The 24170-nt window shown below is 51.3% G+C and overlaps 1 protein-coding gene and 2 long non-coding RNA genes across 4 annotated transcripts; 2 read left to right on the top strand and 1 right to left on the bottom strand.

Annotated features, from left to right (window-relative positions):
* Positions 1-2134: 2134 nt before the first annotated feature.
* On the top strand, positions 2135-5237 carry LOC136579781 (uncharacterized). 2 transcript variants are annotated; one of them, XR_010786918.1, is made up of 4 exons: positions 2292-2310; positions 2358-2486; positions 3158-3265; positions 4973-5237. It is a non-coding gene; the product is annotated as an uncharacterized lncRNA (long non-coding RNA). The 2 variants fall into 2 exon arrangements; XR_010786917.1 differs by having other exon boundaries at positions 2135-2486.
* Positions 5238-5744: 507 nt separating this feature from the next.
* Positions 5745-9402, bottom strand: LOC136580705 (uncharacterized). Its single transcript, XR_010787001.1, has 3 exons — positions 8971-9402; positions 8071-8178; positions 5745-6206 (listed from the first exon to the last, which is right to left on the bottom strand). It is a non-coding gene; the product is annotated as an uncharacterized lncRNA (long non-coding RNA).
* Positions 9403-9448: 46 nt separating this feature from the next.
* On the top strand, positions 9449-23488 carry PPP5C (protein phosphatase 5 catalytic subunit). Its single transcript, XM_066581492.1, has 13 exons — positions 9449-9651; positions 10169-10410; positions 11206-11353; positions 17277-17398; positions 17583-17648; positions 17732-17830; positions 18124-18229; positions 18884-19026; positions 19267-19354; positions 19444-19484; positions 21761-21939; positions 22013-22094; positions 23070-23488. Exons 1-13 carry the CDS (start codon positions 9477-9479, stop codon positions 23130-23132), a joined length of 1554 nt encoding a protein of 517 aa, XP_066437589.1. The 5' UTR covers positions 9449-9476; the 3' UTR covers positions 23133-23488.
* The last annotated feature ends 682 nt before the right edge of the window (positions 23489-24170 follow it).

Genomic DNA, 24170 nt, shown 5'->3' with positions numbered 1-24170 from the left:
TTGTTACACACACTCAGCACTGATACACGCTGCTGCACACACTGAGCACTTATACACACTACTGCACACACTCAGCACTACTACACACTGCTGTACACACTCAGCACTACTACACACTGCTGTACACACTCAGCACTGTTACACGTTGCTACACACACTCAGCACTACTACACGCTGCTGCACACACTCAGCACTACTACACACTGCTGCACACACTCAGCACTACTACACGCTGCTGCACACACTCAGCACTACTACACGCTGCTGCACACACTCAGCACTGATACATGCAGGTACACACTCATAATAGTGGGGGTCACTCACTACTGGGGCTGATATAGGGCACACTATTACTACTGAGGCCACTGTGGGCTCATTATTATTACTGAGGACACTGTGGGGGTCACTATTACTCCTGTGGCAATTGTCAGGGTCACTATTACTACTGGGGCCGATAAAGAGGACATTATTACTACTGAGACCACTGTGGGGGACACTATTACTACTGAGACCATTGTGGAGCTCACTATTACTACTGGGGCCACTGTGGGGGTCACTATTACTACTGAGGCCACTGTGGGGGTCACTATTACTACCGAGGCCACTGTGGGGGGTCACTATTACTACTGAGGCCACTGTGGAGCTCACTATTACTACTGGGGCTACTGGGGGGGTCACTATTACTACTGGGGCTGATATAGGGGACAGTATTACTACTGAGGCCACTGTGGGGGGTCACTATTACTACTGAGGCCACTGTGGAGCTCACTATTACTACTGGGGCTACTGGGGGGGGGGGGGTCACTATTACTACTGGGGCCGATATAGGGGACACTATTACTATTGAGGCCACTGTGGGGGGGTCACTATTTCTACTAGTGCTACTGTGGGGGGAATGATTAATACTAGGGCCAATATAGGGGGCACAATTACTACTGAGGCCACCGAAGGCCATTGTGTGGTTAACTATTACTACTGAAGCCATTATAGAGGACACTGTTACTACTGAGGCCACTGTGGGTGTCACTATTAATACTGGGGCCAATATAGGGGACACTATTACATCTGAGGTAACTGTGGGGGTCACTTTTACTACTGGGATGGATATAAGCAGAAGCCACTGTGGGGGTCACTATTACTACTGAGAGCATTGTGGGGGTCACTATTACTAATGAGGCCACTGTGGGGGTCAGTATTACTACTGGAGCCACGATTTTATTTTCGTTTTCGGCCACGGCCGACGGCTGGTTTTAACGTACCTTATCATTAATGAGGTGCACTAAATGCTGAAAAATAGAACAGACTCTGCTTGATTGAGTGGCTATCTAAGAGGCTCCATTGAAAACAATATGAGCGTTATAGTGCGAGTAGCGCGGCGCTAAAAACGGAAGAAAAGTTGCGGAAAAAAGCGTCTGTGTGAGGGAGGCCTAAGGGTATGTTTACACGTGGCAAAAATGCTGCGGAATGTCCACAGCAGAAATTTCAGTGGCGAATTTCACAGCCTTTCTGCATCCAAAAAACAGTCAAAATCGTTACCATTCGTTTCATACTATGCAGCGCTCCCCCTCATCTCCTCCGTAGGCTTTCTGCTGTCAGCGCTTCCCAGCGGCAGGTTAGGCTACTACAGGCGTCCGGGAACCAGAGGCCGGGGAGCACGGACTGTGAAAAGAGTACAGAGGAGGTAAGGTGGAGCGCCACATAGTATGAATTCCGCTGCGGATAAGCATTTGATTACCAGTCAAAATCTGCAGCAATGGTTCAGATTTTGACTGTTTTTTGGATGCAGAAATGCTGCGCCATCTGCACCCTGTCTTTTTTGAATGGCTCTGTATGTTTGGTAAAATCATGTTGTGATAGGTCCCGCCCCTGACCACACTCCTTGCCCCACTTTGACCCTAGGAAAATCTGGTCACCTTACGTTAAGTGACGGGTCCATAGAAGGATTCTTGCATTGCTGTAAAGCGAGTCTGTACTGCTGTGAACTGCGGCTCCATTGCCATCCCCAACATGGCGGCCGCCCCTCCTGCCCTTGCAGCATGCATATTACCAAAGGAGGCCTGAGTTCTCCTATGGGGCCGATTCAGCCAATCAGCTGGCTGGAATCGGCACCACGTGACACAGCGGCGTGCCCGCGCATTGCCGTGCACAGGATTGTGCTGCCTGAGTTCTCCTGTGCGGCCGATTCAGCCAACAGCGGCGTGCCCGCGCATTGCCGTGCACAGGATTGTGCTTTGCCCGCGGTTTACATGTCACTCGTGTGTGGCACAGAGAGTTATTGATTTGGCAGGTATTTTTTGTGCTTTTTGGCAGGTTTTTTTTGTGCTTTTTGGCAGGTTTTTTTTTGTGCTTTTTGGCAGGTTTTTTTTGTGCTTTTGCCAAAGGTGATTATTTCTTTTGCGCACGTGGATTTGCCAGTGGAAGTTTTACATCTTTTGCGCAAGTGGATTTGCCAGCGGACGTTTTACACAGGACTACTAAAAGCCAAGGTAAGCTGCTGCATCTGCTCATTTAATTGCGCTCTTACTTCCCCTGCGCGCATTGGCGGAGAGGCGGCCAATTCTGCATGCCGCTGCATTGTCCACGAGCGCGATCCCCAGCATGCCGCTGCATTGTCCACGAGCGCGATCCCCAGCATGCCGCTGCATTGTCGCCGCGATCCCCAGCATGCCGCTGCATTGTCCACGAGCGCGATCCCCAGCATGCCGCTGCATTGTCCACGAGCGCGATCCCCAGCATGCCGCTGCATTGTCCACGAGCGCGATCCCCAGCATGCCGCTGCATGCATGGTCGCCGCTGCATTGTCCACGAGCGCGATCCCCAGCATGCCGCTGCATGCATGGTCGCCGCTGCATTGTCCACGAGCGCGATCCCCAGCATGCCGCTGCATTGTCGCCGCGATCCCCAGCATGCCGCTGCATGCATGGTCGCCGCTGCATTGTCCACGAGCACGATCCCCAGCATGCCGCTGCATTGCTATGTGTGGAGACGCGGTTACCAGAGATTTGTGCGCTGTGCGCTGCTACGTGTGGAGACGCGATTACCTGAGATTTGTGCGCTGTGCGCTGCTACGTGTGGAGACAACACCCAAGATTTGTGCGCTACGTGTGGTGAGTACGTCACCTGAGATTTGCGTGACGCAACCTGTCTTTTTTTGCAGATTTGTGCGCCTTATTGCAAAATAACGTGTGGAGAGGATCCTGACGTTTGGACGCGTTTCGAGAAGAATTTCGCTTCGCTCGGACACCATCTGACATCACTCAGCGAGGTAAGCTGCTGCATCTGCCAAATTTTTCATTGCTTGCATATGCTCATGTGTACATGCATGCGTGCCTGTATGCGTACATGCCTGTATGCGTACATGCATGCATGCCGTATGCGTACATGCGTGCCTGCGTGTATGCGTACGTGCCTGTATGCCTATGTGCGGGCATGCGTGCCGTATGCGTGTGGGCATGCGTGCCTTATGCGTGCGGGCATGCGTGCATGCCTTGTGCGGGCATGCGTGCATGCCTTATGCGTGCGGGCATGCGTGCCTGTGTGCGTGCGTGCCTTATGCGTGCGGGCATGCGTGCCTTATGCGTGCGGGCATGCGTGCATGCCTTATGCGTGCATGCCTTATGCGTGCGGGCATGCATGCCTTATGCGTGCGGGCATGCCTTATGCGTGCGGGCATGCGTGCCTTATGCGTGCGGGCATGCGTGCCTTGTGCGTGCGGGCATGCATGCCTTGTGCGTGCGGGCATGCGTGCATGCCTTGTGCGTGCGGGCATGCGTGCATGCCTTGTGCGTACGGGCATGCGTGCATGCCTTGTGCGTGCGGGCATGCGTGCATGCCTTGTGCGTGCGGGCATGCGTGCATGCCTTATGCGTGCGGGCATGCGTGCATGCCTTATGCGTGCGGGCATGCGTGCATGCCTTATGCGTGCGGGCATGCATGCCTTATGCGTGCGGGCATGCGTGTGTGCCTTATGCGTGCGGGCATGCGTGCGTGCCTTGTGCGTGCGGGCATGCGTGCCGGCATGCGTGCGTGCCTTGTGCGTGCGGGCATGCGTGCGTGCCTTGTGCGTGCGGGCATGCGTGCGTGCCTTGTGCGTGCGGGCATGCGTGCGTGCCTTGTGCGTGCGGGCATGCGTGCCCTTGTGCGTGCGGGCATGCGTGCCCTTGTGCGTGCGGGCATGCGTGCGTGCCTTGTGCGTGCGGGCATGCGTGCGTGCCTTGTGCGTGCGGGCATGCGTGCCCTTGTGCGTGCGGGCATGCGTGCATGCCTTGTGCGTACGGGCATGCGTGCCTGCATGCATGCCTGTATGAGTGCGTGCATGCCTTGTGCGTACGGGCATGCGTGCCTGCATGCATGCCTGTATGCGTGCGTGCGTGCCGCGTGCGTGCATGCATGCCTGTGTGCGTGCGTGCCTTATGCGTGAGTGCATGCCTTATGCGTGCGTGCCTTATGCGTACATGCATGCCTATATGCGTGCGTGGATGCATTATGCGTACATGCGCGCATTATGCGTACACGCATGCCTGTATGTGTACACGCATGCCTGTATGTGTACACGCATGCCTTATGTGTACACGCATGCCTCTGTGTACACGCATTCCTGTATGCGTACACACATGCGTGCCTGTATGCGTACACACATGCGTGGCTGTATGCCTATGTGCGTGCATGCATGCCTTGTGCGGACAGGCACGCGTGCGTGCCTGTATGCGGACAGGCACGCGTGCCTGTATGCGGACATGCACGCGTGCCTGTATGCGGACGTGCGTATGCATGCATTTATGTATAGATGCACGCATGTGTGTACATGCATGCAGATGCACACATGCATGTATGCATGCATAGATGCATGCATAATTCTTCTGACCTGGTTGGGGGAGTAGTGGTCATTGTAAGTGGGTTGAGCGGATCTAGGAATCAGTAATACTGGTGGGATGTGACTGTTAACCTGCTGATTTCTCGTCATTTCCTGCAGATCTGACGTCCTTGAGAACGGGAAGGCTGGCAGACAGTGAAGAGACCCTCGTCGTTCAGCAATCTTTAAACCCTTCTTTTAATGCACTGTTTTTTCCCAGTGACTCCCTTGTTTTTAATATGCTTTTTAAAAAAAATAATTATGATGGAGGATCCTGAAAAACTGCGCAATATTTTACTGCAATGCATTAAACAGAAAAGACCCATAAACACAGCGGCCTTTTGTCTATGTCACAAAGGCTGCTAGGTGTCATAATTAAGGATGAGCGAGTATACTTGCTAAGGTACTACTCGTTCAAGTAATGTGCCTTAGACGAGTATCTCCCTGCTCGTCCTTAAAGATTCGGGGGCCGCCGTGAGGGAGAGCGGGGAGGAACGGAGGGGAGATCTCTCTCTATCTCCCCTGCGACTCACCTGTCAGCCGCAGCGGTCCCCGAATCTTTATGGACGAGCAGGGAGATACTCGTCTAAGGCACATTACTTGAACGAGTAGTGCCTTAGCGAGTATACTCGCTCATCCTTAATTATGACACCTAGCAGCCTTTGCAAACTTGGATTGGTGTAGGAAAACTAAGTGTTCCTCAAAATTCTGAAAAGTAATGTTAAATTTGTACGTCTCCTAAATGGAAAAAATAAATGTACAAAAGTTTTAAACCGTGCTTCCAGAATAAAGTGAACAGATGGAAATCTATATGTTCGCAGAGATTTGTACAGAATGTTTGCACTTATTTTATATATGACATTTGACAATGTGAAAAAATGAAAATTCAAAATTGTGCAAAGTAGCAATTTTAATAAATATACACAACTTTTAACAGTCCTTTTTTACTACCTAACAGAAGTACAACAAGGGGAAGAAAAAAATGTCACAGTCACTTGGATATGCAAAACCTTTACGGACTTATGATATGTCAAGTGACACATGTAAAGTTCCAAGTTTTCAGTCTGTCACTAAGGCGCAAACAGGCTTGTTCTCTAAGGGGATAAATAGCTTAGTGTATAAACTGTGAACCGACTAACGAGGGACAGTGAGCAGCATCACATGCATCGTACTGCTCCATCAGATCCTGATGATGGATTTCCATAGCAGGTGATGGGCCATTTCCAGCTTTTAAGCGTCCTCCGGAGCCAACATCTGGGAACTTCTGGCTCTCTGGTGATTCAACTCCTGTGGTTGCGAGCAGCGGAAACGGTTACCACAGTGCAGTAATTCTGACCAAAACGTATCAGCTGACCTATAACGAGGAAGAAAAAAAAAAATTAACCCTGCCTGCAATTGGCTTAATTCCGTGGGTTTTCATAGTTATTGCACTGTCCCTGCTTTTCTTCACTCCTACTTTAATAGATAAAGACATCGTATTTGGCCAATTGGTATGTTTCTCCGAAGGTTTGTTCAGTTAGTGCAGATTAGGTGCAGTATTGTGATGGAACCTGTACGTGTGCTAAAAAAAGGAATTAAATGCTCAAATCTAATGTTATGTCTTTTTCGGCCAATAAGACGAATTTAACACAGCAAGTGTGTGTGTGTGTGAGAGAGAGAGAGAGAGAGAGGGGGTGGCTGAGTAAGTGGGTGAGCATGCGTGTACGCATACATACATGCACGCATACAGGCATGCATGCACACAGGAACGCGTGCGTGTACGCATACAGGCACGCGTGCGTGTACGCATAAGGCATGCACGCATACAGGCACGCGTGCGTGTACGCATAAGGCATGCACGCATAAGGCATGCATGCACGCACATAGGCATACAGGCATGCGTGTACACACAGGCATGCGTGTACACACAGGCATGCGTGTACACACAGGCATGCGTGTACACACAGGCATGCGTGTACACACAGGCATGCGTGTACACACAGGCATGCGTGTACGCATAATGCGCGCATGTACGCATAAGGCGCGCATGTACGCATAAGGCGTGCATGTACGCATAAGGCATGCACGCACGCATACAGGCATGCGTGTACGCATAAGGCACGCACGCATAAGGCATGCACTCACGCATAAGGCATGCACTCACGCATAAGGCATGCACGCATGCCCGTACGCATAAGGCATGCACGCATGCCCGTACGCATAAGGCATGCACGCATGCCCGTACGCATAAGGCATGCACGCATGCCCGTACGCATAAGGCATGCACGCATGCCCGTACGCATAAGGCATGCACGCATAAGGCATGCACTCACGCATAAGGCATGCACTCACGCATAAGGCATGCACGCATGCCCGTACGCATAAGGCATGCACGCATGCCCGTACGCATAAGGCATGCACGCATGCCCGTACGCATAAGGCATGCACGCATGCCCGTACGCATAAGGCATGCACGCATGCCCATACGCATAAGGCATGCACGCATGCCCGCACGCATAAGGCATGCCCGCACGCATAAGGCACGCATGCCCGCACGCATAAGGCATGCACGCACGCGGCATGCCCGCACGCATAAGGCATGCACGCACGCGGCATGCCCGCACGCATAAGGCATGCACGCATGCCCGCACGCATGCCCGCACGCATGCGGCATGCACGCATGCCCGCACGCATAAGGCATGCACGCACGCATAAGGCATGCCCGCACAAGGCATGCATGCCCGCACGCATAAGGCATGCACGCATAAGGCATGCACGCATGCCCGCACGCATAAGGCATGCACGCATGCCCGCACGCATAAGGCATGCACGCACGCGGCATGCCCGCACGCATAAGGCATGCACGCATGCCCGCACGCATGCGGCATGCACGCATGCCCGCACGCATACCCGCACGCATAAGGCATGCACGCACGCATAAGGCATGCCCGCACAAGGCATGCATGCCCGCACGCATAAGGCATGCACGCATGCCCGCACGCATAAGGCATGCACGCATGCCCGCACGCATAAGGCATGCACGCATGCCCGCACGCATACGGCACGCATGCCCGCGCACATAGGCATACAGGCACGCACGTACGCATACACGCAGGCACACATGTACGCATAAGGCATGCATGCATGTACGCATACAGGCATGTACGCATACAGGCACGCATGCATGTACACATGAGCATATGCAAGCAATGAAAAATTTGGCAGATGCAGCAGCTTACCTCGCTGAGTGATGTCAGATGGTGTCCGAGCGAAGCGAAATTCTTCTCGAAACGCGTCCAAACGTCAGGATCCTCTCCACACGTTATTTTGCAATAAGGCGCACAAATCTGCAAAAAAAGACAGGTTGCGTCAGGTGGCGTCACGCAAATCTCAGGTGACGTACTCACCACACGTAGCGCACAAATCTTGGGTGTTGTCTCCACACGTAGCAGCGCACAGCGCACAAATCTCAGGTAATCGCGTCTCCACACGTAGCAGCGCACAGCGCACAAATCTCTGGTAACCGCGTCTCCACACATAGCAATGCAGCGGCATGCTGGGGATCGTGCTCGTGGACAATGCAGCGGCGACCATGCATGCAGCGGCATGCTGGGGATTGCGGCGACAATGCAGCGGCATGCTGGGGATTGCGGCGACAATGCAGCGGCATGCTGGGGATTGCGGCGACAATGCAGCGGCATGCTGGGGATTGCGGCGACAATGCAGCGGCATGCTGGGGATTGCGGCGACAATGCAGCGGCATGCTGGGGATCGCGGCTACAATGCAGCGGCATGCTGGGGATCGCGCTCGTGGACAATGCAGCGGCATGGCGATAATGCAGCGGCATGCTGGGGATCGCGGCGACAATGCAGCGGCATGCTGGGGATCGCGCTCGTGGACAATGCAGCGGCATGCTGGGGATCGCGGCGACAATGCAGCGGCATGCTGGGGATCGCGCTCGTGGACAATGCAGCGGCATGCTGGGGATCGCGGCGACAATGCAGCGGCATGCTGGGGATCGCGCTCGTGGACAATGCAGCGGCATGCGCGGATGCAGCGGCATGCAGAATTGGCCGCCTCTCCGCCAATGCGCGCAGGGGAAGTAAGCGCAATTAAATGAGCAGATGCAGCAGCTTACCTTGGCTTTTAGTAGTCCTGTGTAAAACGTCCGCTGGCAAATCCACTTGCGCAAAAGATGTAAAACTTCCACTGGCAAATCCACATGCGCAAAAGAAATAATCACCTTTGGCAAAAGCACAAAAAAAACCTGCCAAAAAGCACAAAAAAAAACTGCCAAAAAGCACAAAAAAAAACTGCCAAAAAGCACAAAAAATACCTGCCAAATCAATAACTGTCTGTGCACACACGAGTGGCATGTAAACCGCGGGCAAGGCACAATCCTGTGTCCACACGAGTGCATGGCAAGGCACTGAGCATGTGAAAGCGCGGGCAAAGCACAATCCTGTGCACGGCAATGCGCGGGCACGCCGCTGTGTCACGTGGTGCCGATTCCAGCCAGCTGATTGGCTGAATCGGCCCCATAGGAGAACTCAGGCCTCCTTTGGTAATATGCTTGCAGCATGGCACCAGACAACCACAAGATGGTGCCGCGGTCACGTGTTCTGCTCGTTGCTGCCATTCCCAATGTGGCCGCCGGATGTCGCAGTGTGTCGCTCTCTTGGTGACGCAGTGTCGGTGACCGGCAGCGGGAAGATGGCCGAGGGAGAGCGGGCGACAGAGACAGGAGGAGAAGAGGCTGCCGGCGGCGGGGAGAAGACGGCCGAGGAGCTGAAGGAGCAGGCCAACGAGTACTTCCGGGGTAACGACCTCATGCGGCGGCCGGAGGGTGTGCGAGGCCTGATGCCTCTACACCGGGGACTACAAGTCCCAGCATCCCTGACACCGTATACCCAGCGTACCCTGTCACTTTACATCTGGTGTACTATAAGTCCCAGCATTCCTTGTTACTTTATGCCCAGTATACCACAAATCCCAGCATCCTGTCACCTTGTATCTGATACACTACAAGTCCCAGCATATCATGTCAGTTTATATCCAGTATACCACAACTCCCAGCATCCCATTACCTGGTAGCCAGCGTACCACACATCCCAGCATGTCCTGCCCTCTGCACACTGTAACCAGTCCTGTATTTGGAGACCAGTTTTGGGTGGTATCCGGTACTACTAGTCCCATCATCTCCTGTCGCCTCATACTGGAAGAACTACAACTCCCAGCACCCAGTGGCCGTTTTAGTTGTGAGAAAGTGATGTGGACCCTGGAGCCCGTCAGTAAGTAGGTTTGGTCAGTGACCACTCGCTGTGTTTCCCCCGCAGTGAAGGATTACGACCGCGCTGTTCAATATTACACTCAGGCCATCGCGCTCAGCCCAAATAACGCCATTTACTATGGGAACCGCAGCCTGGCGTATCTCCGCACCGAATGTTATGGTTATGCCTTGGCCGACGCCTCCCGCGCCATCCAGCTCGATGCCAAATACATCAAAGGTTACTACAGGCGGGCGGCCAGCAACATGGCACTCGGGAAGCTGAAGGCTGCGCTGAAAGACTATGAGACGGTCAGAACTGTCGTCTCCCCTCCCTCTGCCTGTCGTGTCCCCCCCCCTCAGCCCCCTCCTCTGCCTGTCGTAGCCCCCTTTCCTATCGTGTCCCCCCCACAGCCCACTCCCCCTGCCTGTCGTGTACCCTCCCCCTTCCTATCGTCGTCCCCTCCCCCTGCCTGTCGTGTACCCTCCCCCTTCCTATCGTCGTCCCCTCCCCCTGCCTGTCGTGTACCCTCCCCCTTCCTATCGTCGTCCCCTTCCCCCGCCTGTCGTCACCCTCAGTCCCCTTCCCCTGCCTGTCGTCTCTTCCCCCTCCCCTTGTCTGCCGTCTCTCCCTCAGTCCGCTCTCCCTGCCTGTCCCCTTCTCCCTCAGTCCCCTCCCAGTTCCCTCCCTCTGCATATCGTCTCCCCCAGTCCCCTACCCCTGTATGTCATCATCCCCTCCCCCTGCCTGTCGCCTCCCCCACATTCCCGCCTGTCGTCTCCCTCCCCACTCTCAGTCCCCTTCCCCTGCCTGATGTCTCCCCCATTCCCTTCCCCTTGTCTATTGCCCCCCCCCCCCTCGGTCCCCTGCCTGTTGCCCCCACCCCCAGTCCCCTCCCCTCTGTTCCCCCCCCCCCCCCCCCCCCCAGTCCCTTCTCCCTGGTGTCTCCCCCCATGTCCCCTCCCCCTGCCTGTTGTCATCCCCCTTCCTTGCCTGTTTCTTTTAGACTCCTCCTTCCTGACCTTTGTCCTCGTCGTCCTTGTCACCTCTCTGTTGTTGCTCCGTTGTATCACCGTGTCCCTTTTCGCCCCCCCCCCCCCCCCCAGGTGGTGAAGGTTCGTCCTCACGATAAGGATGCTCAGATGAAGTTCCAGGAGTGCAGTAAGCTGGTGCGACAGAAAGCGTTTGAGCGAGCGATCGCCTGCGACCAACACAACCGCTCCGTTGTGGATTCCTTGGACATTGAGGGAATGAGTGAGTAATGTGTAATGATAATGTGATAGAGGGCACTCTCTGGAGGTGGAGCTTACTACATAGTTACAGTGCCAGAGCCAAGCTTAATACATACACACAAGGATAGAACCAAGCTTACTACATAGTTACAGTGCCAGAGCCAAGCTTAATACATAGATACAAGGATAGAGCCAAGCTTACTACATAGATACAGTGCCAGAGCCAAGCTTACTACATAGATACAGTGCCAGAGCCAAGCTTACTACATAGATACATTGCTGGACAGCGCCTTGTACAGACATACAGACCTGTGTTTAGGGTTCATCCACACTTCACGTATACACTGTATACATTCATCATTTATAACCCCTTAGTGACGGAGCCAAATTTTGGAAATCTGACGTGTCACTTTAACATAGAATAACACAGTAAAGGTTTTGCGTATCCAAGTGATTCTGACATTGTTTTTTCCACACATATTGTACTTCATTTCGGTGGGAAAAATAGACTAAAAGAATTTATGCATATTTATTAAAAACGCCAAAATTGCGAAAGTTTTGAAAAAAATTATTTTTTTTCACATTTTCAATCGCAATATCTCAAATATGTGTAAACATACTGTACAAATCTTTGATGAGATATATATTTCCATCTGTTTACTTTATTCTGGAAGCACATTTGAAAAACTTTCATTTTTTCTTAACCATTTAGGAGACGTACAAATTTAACTCTGATCAACGTTTTGAGGAACACTTTGTTTTCCTACACCAAGCCAAGATTGCAAAGGCTCATAGGTGTCAGAATGATAGATACCCCCACAAATGGCCTTATTTAAAAAAAACTACACCCCTTAATGTATTCACTGAGGGGGTCAGGAGTATTTTTACCCCACGGTTTATTTTTCAGAAATTAATGCAATTTAGAGGAGAAAAAAGAAAATTTCAGATATTTGCAAATATGTCATTTTAAAGGCAGCTTTTTTTTTCTAAAGTGTGCATGTAAATGAGGATTTACACCCCAAAATGGATCTCCCTGTTTGTCCCGTGTTCATAAATCTACTCGTTGTGGCCCTAATCTTATGTCCATATGCACAAAGGGGCCCAAACCGAAAGGAGCAGCCGGTGGCTTTCAGAACAGTTATTTTGCTTGAAGGCATTTTGGGCCCCATTACCCACTTGTAGAGCCCTTGAGCAGCCAAAACGATGGAGGATCCCCACAAATTACCCTATTTTAAAAACTTAACTCCTTAACAAATTAATTTAGGAGTGTGCTGCGTATTTTGACTTTACAGTTTTTGAATTAATCTAAGCAAAGCAGAAGGAAAAAAAATACGATTTTCATTTTTTTGGCAATTGTGTCAATTTAAAAAGCAGTTTTTTTCTGTACAGCACACACGTAAAAAAAAGACTTCCACCCCAAAATGGATCCCCCTGTTTGTTCACTGTTCAGAAACATACCCGTTGTGGCCAATCTACTTACAGGACCCATGGCTAGGCCTATAATGGAGGGAACACCCGTTGGATTGCAGGGCACAACTGAATAAATTTGATGCCCCATTGCCCACTTGTGCGGAAAAAAAATTGACTCCCTAAAAATCCACCCCTCCACGGCCTCTTTGGCATTCCCTAAATCTTAGATAAGATTAATAATGTAAACTGCGTGGTATGTCCGAAGACGGGTAATTACAGGGGCCTGGTTGGGATGGGCACATGGGGTAATAAAACCGGGTATCCATCCTGCTCCCATGCTTTTTTGGGGGATATTTCTTGAGCTCAGCGGCAGGGATGGGGTGTGAAAAGTGGCGCTGTGCGAGGCTTCGTAAGCTGGGGTGCGGTGGTCTCATACAGAAGGCACCCAACAAGCTGCTCCTGGAACTGCAGGAATTCGAACGTTCCCGGGGCTTCTTGTAAATTACGTATTACAGGTAGCGGTCTGAATAACGCCGGGCTCACACGGCCGTATCTGGAATCCGCTTGTGGAGGTCCGCAGCAAATCCCAGCTGTAAGACCGGCCGTTGCGCTGCATACGGCCACGTAATGAACTGCGCATAACTGCGTACTCGCACAGGCAGTCATGCGCAGTACACAGTTTTTTTGTTTGTATTTCCCGCACCATCGCTTAGCGATGACACTGGTACCCGCAGCCCGTACACAAAGTAGTTGCTTATGGGCTCTATGTTGCGGATATCTGCTGTAAATTGGAACTGCTGCGTTCTGTTTTTTGCGAGTGTATAACGTAATTCCGATCTGCTAATGTGAGCTGAATTCTGTAATCCAGGGCATTTAATTGATTCGGGTATTACCACGGATCAGACGCATGCGGAATCCATAAATCCTACCCGGTCGTGTGAGACCAGCCTAATGGTAGATGGCTACCTTTTTATCATGTGACTGAAGACCGCTCAACGAGGCCACCCGTCACTGCTCCAGGCTCTCAGCTACCTTTGGTAGCCAGGAGCAAGGAGATTTTAAATTTCCCGGGCTTCCCAAATCCTGCGAATGTGTCCAGCATTTTGCCCGGCGGGCGCATGCGCAGAATCTGGGGAAGGTCTGTGGAAGAGGATTGCATCAGGGTTCAAATACGGAGGCCTCCGGTAAAAAGTTTCATCTCCTCTCACCAATCGCATTGGTGAGGGGAGATGAAACTTCAATTTTTTTTAGTTTGTTTTATGTGATCACCATTATCCACTGGATAACGGCGAATACATGACCAGGAACCACTCACCGCGGCCCCCCGTGACATCTCCAGGCTCTCGGCTACCTTTGGTAGCCAAAGGCAGGGAGACTTTAAATTTCCTGGGCAATCCTTGACTTTTGTGCACGCGTCGGCCATTTTGCCAGTGGGCGCATGCGCAGATGCCAGGTAAAGACCCCATTGTGAGAGAAAATCGGGGACCTTAGTTATGTAATTTCATCTCCCCTCACGAATACGATCTGCAAGGGGAGATGTAACTGTAGCTTTTTAAACTTTTATTTTTAAATTTTTGACTTCACATTATAACCGTCATCCAATGGATAACAGCGATCATGTGACCGGGAACCGCATACAGCGGTCCCCAGTCACATCTCCCTGCATTTGGCTATCTTTGACTGCCGAGTGCAGGCAGATTTTAAATTTGCTGGGCTCTCCGGCCTTCTGTGCTTGCACGCCACATCAGCACATGTACAGAAGCCCGTGGGAGGACCGCGGTGAGTATTTTCAGCTGCCTCCATGGATCCAATCCATTAGGGCAGCTGAAACTTTTTTAAACTTATTTTTTTAACTTTTCTGTGATTGCCGGTATCCATCGGATACTGGCGATCACGGGCCCGAGGACTGCTCTACCACGGTCCCTGGTGACATCTCCTGACTACCTTCAGGAGCTTGAAGCCAGGAGATTTCAAATTTTCCGGGGCTCCCAGCCTTCTGCGTTTGACGTCATAAGTCTGGCACGCATTCGCAGAAGAGCGGCATCAGGTCCCGGAGGAGCAGGGTAAGTATGCTCAGCTGCCCTGATGGATCCGATCCATCAGGGCAGCTGAATCTTTCTTTTACTTTTTTAAAAACTTTTTCTTCACTTTATTGCGACAGCACTATCCATTGGATAGCATTGCCGGGGGGACCTCCCCACAGCTCCTCATGACAGCTCCATGTTGTCGGCTACCTCCAGGAGCCGACAGCATATAGCTGTCACTTCCACAGCCCACGAGGCTTTAATCCTCAGGGAAAGCATGTTTTTATGTCCTCTAGGATTAAAGCCCACTTAGTCAGGATGTAAAAACGCAATGGGGCCATCACTAAGGGGTTAAACACGATGCGTCGCCTATTGAAATTCATGGGAAGCGTTTTCAACACTGTCAAAAACGCAGTGGGTCACTCTGTTCAGTGTTTTACCTCGCTTTTGAATGCAGCGTTCTGTGCCACTGGGAGGAAAGTGAGAGTGGTGATGTCATCGGCTCGCTGCGCCTGGGTTGTTACTGCGCTAAAAGCTCAGACTGAACGCTGCACAACGCAAATCTGCCCTAGTACCGTGTTTTCCCGAAAATAACAGGGTCTTATATTAATTATTATTCAAATTTTTTTTTCTACATGTACAGCTGCCTAGACACTATTTATAAAGCATGCTTGGGCTTATTTTCGGGGAAGCAAGGTAGTAGCTGCGTTCACACTAACGGTAGACACACGGATTTTGTTGCAGTGGATATCCTGCTAGGAATTTTTTAAAGAATGGCCTTAATATAATCGCCGCCGGCGCACACGTCCTCGTACTTCAGGTGTAAGCCCCCCACCACGACCTGACCGCCTATGCTCCTTTTTCAGGCATGTACCACAAAGTGGCATACGGATCAAAAAGTCACAACATTTTTGCAGAAGGCCGACTCGTGCCAAATTTTTTACTCCAAAATTGAGATGACAAATTCCCCAATATCTGCATTGTGAATGTGCAGTTGGACTTGTACACGCAGGCTTGTGCACACATGGACACACATACAGGTACTTTTACATGCAATGAATTAAAAAAAAAAAGGGCATTAGACCTCCAGTGCCTAGTGGCAAATACGGCCCTGGGTACTTGTACACACAGTAGAAGCTGCCCACTGCACATGGACCAGTGGGTACGCGTAATACAGGCTGCTCCTTAACACAGGCAAAATATTTCTGCATTCCGCAGCCAAAAAGATATAATTCTGCCCCAAAATCTGTATGTATACACGCAGGTAACGGCAGTGGAAATCTGGAGTGGCCAATTGGGGGGGGGGCGGCTTTGTGCATGTAGAGGATGCTCTTTGAACATGGATCAGTGGGTACATGTATACACGTAGTATAGGATGCTCTGCACTCATGGAGCAGTGGGTACATGTATACACAGTAGAGGCTGTTCTGTGGACATGAAGCAGTGGGTACACATAGAAGCTGCTTTCTGGTCATGGATCAGTGAGTACTTTACACAAAGAAGCTGCTTTCTGGTCATGGAGCAGTGGGTACTTGTACACATAGAAGCTGCTCTCTGGTCATGGAGCAGTGGGTACTTGTACACATAGAAGCTGCTCTCTGGTCATGGAGCAGTGGGTACATGTACACATAGAAGCTGCTCTCTGGTCATGGAGCAGTGGGTACATGTACACATAGAAGCTGCTCTCTGGTCATGGAGCAGTGGGTACATGTACACATAGAAGCTGCTCTCTGGTCATGGAGCAGTGGGTACATGTACACATAGAAGCTGCTCTCTGGTCATGGAGCAGTGGGTACATGTACACATAGAAGCTGCTCTCTGGACATGGAGCAGCGGGTACATGTACACATAGAAGCTGCTCTCTGGACATGGAGCAGCGGGTACATGTACACATAGAAGCTGCTCTCTGGACATGGAGCAGCGGGTACATGTACACATAGAAGCTGCTCTCTGGGCATGGAGCAGCGGGTACATGTACACATAGAAGCTGCTCTCTGGGCATGGAGCAGCGGGTACATGTACACATAGAAGCTGCTCTCTGGGCATGGAGCAGCGGGTACATGTACACATAGAAGCTGCTCTCTGGACATGGAGCAGTGGGTACATGTACACATAGAAGCTGCTCTTTGGACATGGAGCAGTGGGTACATGCACACATAGAAGCTGCTCTCTGGACATGGAGCAGTGGGTACATGCACACATAGAAGCTGCTCTCTGGACATGGAGCAGTGGGTACTTGTACACATAGAAGCTGCTCTCTGGACATGGAGCAGTGGGTACTTGTACACATAGAAGCTGCTCTCTGGACATGGAGCAGTGGGTACATGCATGCACACAATAGAGGCTGCTCTCTGGACATGGAGCAGTGGGTACATGCATGCACACAATAGAGGCTGCTCTCTGGACATGGAGCAGTGGGTACATGCATGCACACAGTAGAGGCTGCTCTCTGGACATGGAGCAGTGGTACATGTATGTGGTCTGTACGTCACACTGTGGTTTCCTCTCCAGCCATCGAGGACGAGTACACGGGTCCGCAGTTACAGAACGGAAAGGTCACGCTGGACTTTATGGTGGAATTAATGAAATTTTATAAGGACCAGAAAAAGCTTCATAGAAAATGTGTCTATCAGGTGAGCGTGTGGCGTGTCTCGGCACTCTCGTGGAATGTTTGGTAAATGTTATGATGGCTGCTGATCGCCTTCGTCCCTGGGAATGGATCTGCAGGTTCTGATTGGTACGGAACAGTGACATAGATCACATGATCACGTATTGCGGATGTCGCAGGTCACATGATTCTCCTCTCTCTGTATACAGATCCTAGTGCAGGTGAAGGAAATCCTGTCGCAGCTGCCCAGCCTGGTGGAGATCTCATTGGATAAGGTGAGTGTGCTCTGGATTATCCCGCATGGCGCCGCTGCTCTCCTTTACCCATTACAATGCTCTTTGTGCTTTGTCTCTGACAGTCTCAGCAGGTGACGGTCTGCGGCGACACTCACGGCCAGTTCTATGACCTCATGAACATTTTCCATCTCAACGGTCTCCCCTCTGAGAGCAACACTTATGTATCCTTTACCCGAGTGTCTTAGGGTGCAGTTACTCGCTCTGGCCTGTGGGGGGAGGTCTTGTGTCTGCCTTTTTTTCTATTGATTGGGAGGTGTGGGGTGGATGTGGGAACTGTAATGTCCTCATGTAGACCCAGAGACGTCTGCCTGGAGATCACTGACCGGGGTCAGACCCACCACACCTCTCCCCTGATGTAGTTGGCGGTGTGACCCCCAGATTCAATGAACTCCTTCCCCAGTGTAGTCAGCATGTGATCACCAACTCCTGCTTTGTCTTTCTAAGCTTTCTCCAGATATTTAATGGTGACTTTGTGGACCGCGGTTCATTCTCAGTGGAGGTGATTGTCACCCTGTGCGGCTTCAAGCTGCTTTATCCTGTACAATTCCATCTCCTGCGAGGTGAGTCCTGTGACCTCTGCCCACAGCGTTAACCTAATGTGCAGCACTGCAACCAGCAGAATAGTGAGTGCAGCTCTGGAGTATAATACAGGATGTAACTCAGGATCAGTACAGGTAAGTAATGTATGTACACAGTGACTCCACCAGCAGAATAGTGAGTGCAGCTCTGGAGTATAATAGAGGATGTAACTCGGGATCAGTACAGGATAAGTAATGTATGTACACAGTGACTCCACCAGCAGAATAGTGAGTGCAGCTCTGCAGTATAATACAAGATGTAACTCAGGATCAGTACAGAATAAGTTATGTTCTATATGTGAACTGTTATTTGGGGATCAGACATCCTGAACACCAAGTGTCCCATGGGGTAAGGATATGCACCATCCTCTAGATCAGTAATTTGATAAAGTATATGCCCCCTTCCCAGTGGATAAGTGGCACCTGCACACCGGTGTCCCGAATCTGTCTTTCCCTTTGACTGATGAGGGTTTTGCTCCTCTTCTGTCTGCAGCGGTTCTCACGTTGGGTCATGTCCTGCATCCCTTGTTCACCGGGCCGGTGTAGTTGATATTGTTGCTCCTGGTTTTTGTAATTGGCGGCTTCTGTCAGGGTGCTAATGCTTTTCTGTAGCGCTGTGTTGTTTTCCTCCATCAGGAAACCATGAAACGGACACGATGAACCAAATGTACGGGTTTGAGGGAGAAGTGAAAGCCAAATACTCCACCCAGATGTTCCAGCTATTCAGCGAGGTTTTCCAGTGGCTGCCGCTAGCGATGTGCGTCAATCAGCGCGTCCTGGTAAGACTTGTAGCGTCTCTACAGAATGAATACTCAGATGATAGCAGCATGGCGGGTCCCCAGGGACCACAACTCTTATCCTAAATATAAGATTGTACCATATGGTGTAGCAGACATATTGGTTGTCACCCAGCAACCTGGTATGAGGAAACTGTTCTGACCGCACTCATACACTACTACTCCCAACAGTTTCCTGGTTCACATTGTATCTGACCCAGCCCATGTGTCCTCTCTCCTCAGATCATGCACGGGGGTCTCTTCTCAGAGGACAGTGTCACCTTGGACCAGATTCGTAATATTGAACGGAACCGGCAGCCGCCAGACTCAGGTGGGTCCTGTGGTGTCTTGTGATCTCCCTCTGGTTGCTATTGGTCATCTTCTTGTTACATAAACTCACCGTTGTCTTTATTTTTGCAGGACCAATGTGCGACCTTCTGTGGTCTGATCCTCAGCCGCAGGTAAATCTTGCCCTCCTGACTGCTCCCCATTTTACCATGTTCCTACAGCGCCATTAATGTATATTTACAATAGCACCAGCATATTCCTTAACACTTACAACCCATAAGAGGGGTGCGGGCTTTATGCAGAAGAGCTTACAATCTTTGAGGAGATAAGGGGGGCATAAGAGCTTACACTCTATAAGGAGGAAATAGGGGGACACAAGTGGTAGCACTGCTTGTTCTGCATGATGGTCAGCCATCTTGTATATAAATAGGGTAGTATACATAAAGCTATATGAATTGCTCACCAGCCTCTACCTGTGTATGTATGGGTATAAGTTGAATTATGAGTTATGGGGGATACGGGGGAATGAGGGTGTCTGGGTCTGAGTATAAAACAAGTAGGTTTAGATTAGGGCAGTGATGGCGAACCTTTTAGAGACCGAGTGCCCAAACTGCAACCCAAAACCCACTTATTTATTGTAAAGTGCCAACATGTCAGGGGGCGGGGCTTATCACGACGTATGATTTTTACCCCCGTCATTCTTAAAAGGACAAGGCTGTTTCAAAATAGACTGGGTGCAGATTTTGACTTCTTTTGGACGCGGAAATGCTGTGGAATTTGCACGGAAATTTCCGCTGAGGACATTCTGCAGCATTTCCACCTCATGTAAACATATCCCAGCAGTGATAGTGACCCCCCCCCCCCCCCTCCCTCAGAGCAGCCCCAGTGCTAATAGTGACCCACCCCAGAGCGGCTTTAGTGGTTATAGTGACCCCGCACAGCGGCTCCAGCGGTAATAGTGACATCCCACAGTGGCCCCCCAGTAGTAATAGTGACATCCCACAGTGGCCCCCCAGTAGTAATAGTGACATCCCACAGTGGCCCCCCAGTAGTAATAGTGTCACCTCACAGCGTCCCCAGTAGTAATAGTGACATCCCACAGTAGCCAGTAGTAATAGTGACATCCCACAGTGGTCCCCAGTAGTAATAGCGACATCCCATAGTGGCCCCTGTAGTAATAGCGCCCCCATCCCCACTACCTCCTCTGCTTGGTGCTGTTGCTGCCGGACCCCTCCCCTGCTCTCGCAGAACCAAGTAGAAGACGTCAGAGGAGGGGGGGGGGGGGGGGGGGGGAGGATCCCGGCTGCACACTGACATCACAGTGTGCGCCGGGATCAGCGCCTCTAGCAGCGCTGCTGAGTGAATACCAGCAGGGGAGCTGCGGCACCCTTGCCGATATTTACTAATGTGGTGAGAGGCTGATGGCGGCGAGTGCTAGCTGGGAAGGCTCAGAGGTTCGCCACCACTGGATAAGGGGCTGTGATTGACCTCCCAAAAGAAATGTATTTTAGGGCTCAATTAAAACCTGAGGGTGCTGGCTGTTACCAGGATTTTTCAGGGTAGCGCAGTCCAGAGAACTGGTGCAGCACCCAGGGTGACATCTTTGTAAGTTTTTCTGGCCTACACTCTAAGGCTGCCTTCATACTGGCATGAAGATCGCGCAAGATTTGTGCATTGCGAGACGCACAAATATGAATGGGGTCATACGCAAGCAATGTTTTCCCACATGGCACCGTGATGCAGGAAACGCATCACTTCATGTTCTATCTTTCTGTGAGATCTTGCATCACAGCTTATTGTTTTTAATGGGTCGGCAGCCGCAGCAGATGGGAGAACTCCACAATCGACTGCGGGAAATTCCCTTCATCCCCGCAATGATGTGAGGCTATTTTCACATGGTGGGGAGCGCGATATGGTGGCGGGATCCATGGCCCGTTATCGCACTCGCCAGTGTGAAGGCAGCCTTACTGTGGGCTCCAGTTTGGATTCACTGGCATCTTTTCCCACGTTCATAAAGGAGCGCTGCTCGCCGTTTGTATCACTTCAGTATGTTCAGTTGGCCGACGTGAAGGCTTCAAAATCTATTGTGTACCAAAGCGGCGTGCAGTGATACATTATGTTTATTAATGTTTCCTCGTGGTCCCTTCATACTGGAGGCCACCGCTGCGCTCCAATACATAGTTTAGTAGCAGATTTCTCCCCAGTAGCCACTTTGTTGCCTGCACCAATCCAGCACGTGCGGACGGCGAACTGCACTTGGCGCTGCCCAGAACATCTCTGTCTTCGTAATAAGTGAGATCTGCATGCGGCAGATCCTGGACACCATCCACTTGTTATATAGTTGGTAGACTCTCCCCTAGAAGTCTCCCTCTCCCATCCTCTCTCCTCACAAGCCCCTTTTTTGCCCTCTTATGTCACTATAACATTCGTCCCCCTTCTCTCCCCGCAGGACGGCCGATCCGTCAGTAAGCGTGGTGTAAGCTGTCAGTTTGGCCCTGATGTGACCCGCAGGTTCCTGGAGGAGAACGGTCTCGATTATATTATCCGAAGTCACGAGGTGAAGGCCGAAGGCTATGAGGTGACCCACAACGGCCTCTGCGTGACCGTGTTCTCCGCTCCAAACTACTGGTAAGAATATTGCGGTCATCTCCTGCTCTTCTCTTTAATGTGTTCAGCTGCTGACCTTTACTCTACCCAACAGTGACCAGATGGGTAATAAAGGGGCATACATTCATCTCAACGGCTCGGACCTGAAGCCCAGATTCCACCAGTTTGATGCTGTGGTAAGTGCCCCCAAGGTAGTCGCAGCGGTGCCTTGCCCCTTCCCCTAGGCGGTTGCAGTAGTGTCTTGCTCCCCGAGAACCAACACTTTCTCCATAATCTTACCTCTTCTTTCGTACGATGTGCCCCCTACTGGCAGGAGCTATGTATAGCTTCCTGCTCCTACATTGATCTCTGCTGACACGAGGAGCTCACAGAGGGTTGTCCTCTGCTGTGCGCTCTCCCTGTCAGCAGGAGCTGTAGATCTTCCCTTACCCAGTGGAATCAGGCGTCCAAGAAAAACGCACAGGGAGATCCGGTTACAAGTGCCGATTTCTTTAGTTGCCATGGTGACCAGTCACTGTTTTGTTCAGCCCTGCTGGAAGGGCACCTCTCACCCGCTCAACTCTGGCCAGAATGACTGTGTACCCCAGGTAACGCATCACCTGCTCCAGGGGCTGCAGACTTAGGCCGGTTTCACACAGCCGAGATTCTCACGAGAGTTGCGCGTTGTGAGACGTACGAATATGAACCCCATTCTTTTGAATGGGGTTGTACACATTTTTTTTTTCTCCCCCTCCTATCACGTCCTATCCCATCTTTGGGCGTGCCATCATATTGCATTGCCCACTGTTTTCAATGGGGCCGGTGGCAGCATTGCACCACATGCTGTGTGCCCACGAGTGCGATGCGAGGTCTCCCATTTGAAACAGTAGGAAACATTGTGATCCTCCGCCACGGTTGACAGCCCCGCCAGAGGATCGCCACTTCCCTAAAATGATGCAAGGCGTTTTTGATACAAAATCGCATATTGGCGAGCGCGATATCGGTCCAAATTTCACAGCTCGATATCGCACTCCCCCGTGTGAAATTGGCCTTAGTGTGCGGTGATGCGCCGCTGCGTCTGTATTTTACACCTCCACTTGTTATATCCAGTAATTGGACCCCATAACAGCCCTGCTGAGCCCTCCAGTAACGCCTCGCGCCTCTCTCCACAGCCGCACCCCAATGTAAAGCCCATGATGTATGCTAACTCGCTGCTCCAGATGGGAATGATGTGAGGAGGATCCCGCTGCTGTGCCCGTGTACCCGAGCAGATGGAGGGGCTCTCCCGGAATTCGCCCCGCAGCCTGATGGGCAATAAAGAAACAAGAAGAATATTTTTATTACTGTACCAGAGAGGACGAGCGGCGGGGGGAGGGGGGGGGGGGGAGTGTGTGGGGCGCGTGTTGTCTGTGTGCAAGCGTGACTGTCTGTGTGTGTGTGCGCGTGTGTGTGGGGGGGGTTGTGTCAGCTACAAACGCACAATAATCCTGCCGCCCCCTCCCCTCCTGTATATCCTGTGTGTCTCCTTCAAGCCCCGCCCCCTGCGCTGTCTGTAATTACTTTGCTTCTAATAAAGGTTCTGATTACACTACCGCTTGTATCCTTTCAGTATGCAGATTCGCAGCAGGTCATGTGCTGCTGAGCGGGATCATGGGTAATTTATAGGCCCCACCCGCATCCTACTTCTGTGTAGTCTCCACCCACTTAGTGTTACTAATAACTGTTGTGCATCCTCACACATAGCGGTTGTATCTGATCTGTGATGTTTCCCCTCCTCCCCTACAAGGGAAACCGCAGATTGTACAGATTTCGTCTTATCTGTTCCCGTGACTTCTAGTAAGTTCCTTCCTGCAGGGCACACGTTGGTGGGGCGGTTATTATCAGCTGCATCCACGAGGGTAACGTACCAAAACCTACAACTATGGTTGCCTTAAAGTGCCCCCTCCCGCCAAAAATAATGGCGGGAGGGGGCACTTTAAAAGTATCCATCATCGTTGTATGTAATTATTGCTGGCCCCTCTGTTAGCTCCTCCTGGTATAACAGATCATTGAGAGACCCTACCAAGTCCATGTGCTTTATACATTCTCATCAGAGCTCTGCAATCTGTCATCTCTGCACCACCTTGACATGCTGGGCCTTCTATTTTCCTAATGACACGGAGTCAAACCTATAAACGGTGACATACAACTTGCAGAACTAATAATTGGCATCAGAGCACAGTCCACGATCAGCGGCACGTGAGCTTGCGGCTGCAGTATTTGAACACTAGATG

Source organism: Eleutherodactylus coqui, chromosome 10 (genome assembly GCF_035609145.1).
Source record: "Eleutherodactylus coqui strain aEleCoq1 chromosome 10, aEleCoq1.hap1, whole genome shotgun sequence".
Lineage (NCBI taxonomy): Eukaryota > Metazoa > Chordata > Amphibia > Anura > Eleutherodactylidae > Eleutherodactylus > Eleutherodactylus coqui.
Note: the sequence above shows the minus strand (reverse complement) of the source record. Positions and strands in the feature narration are given on the sequence as shown.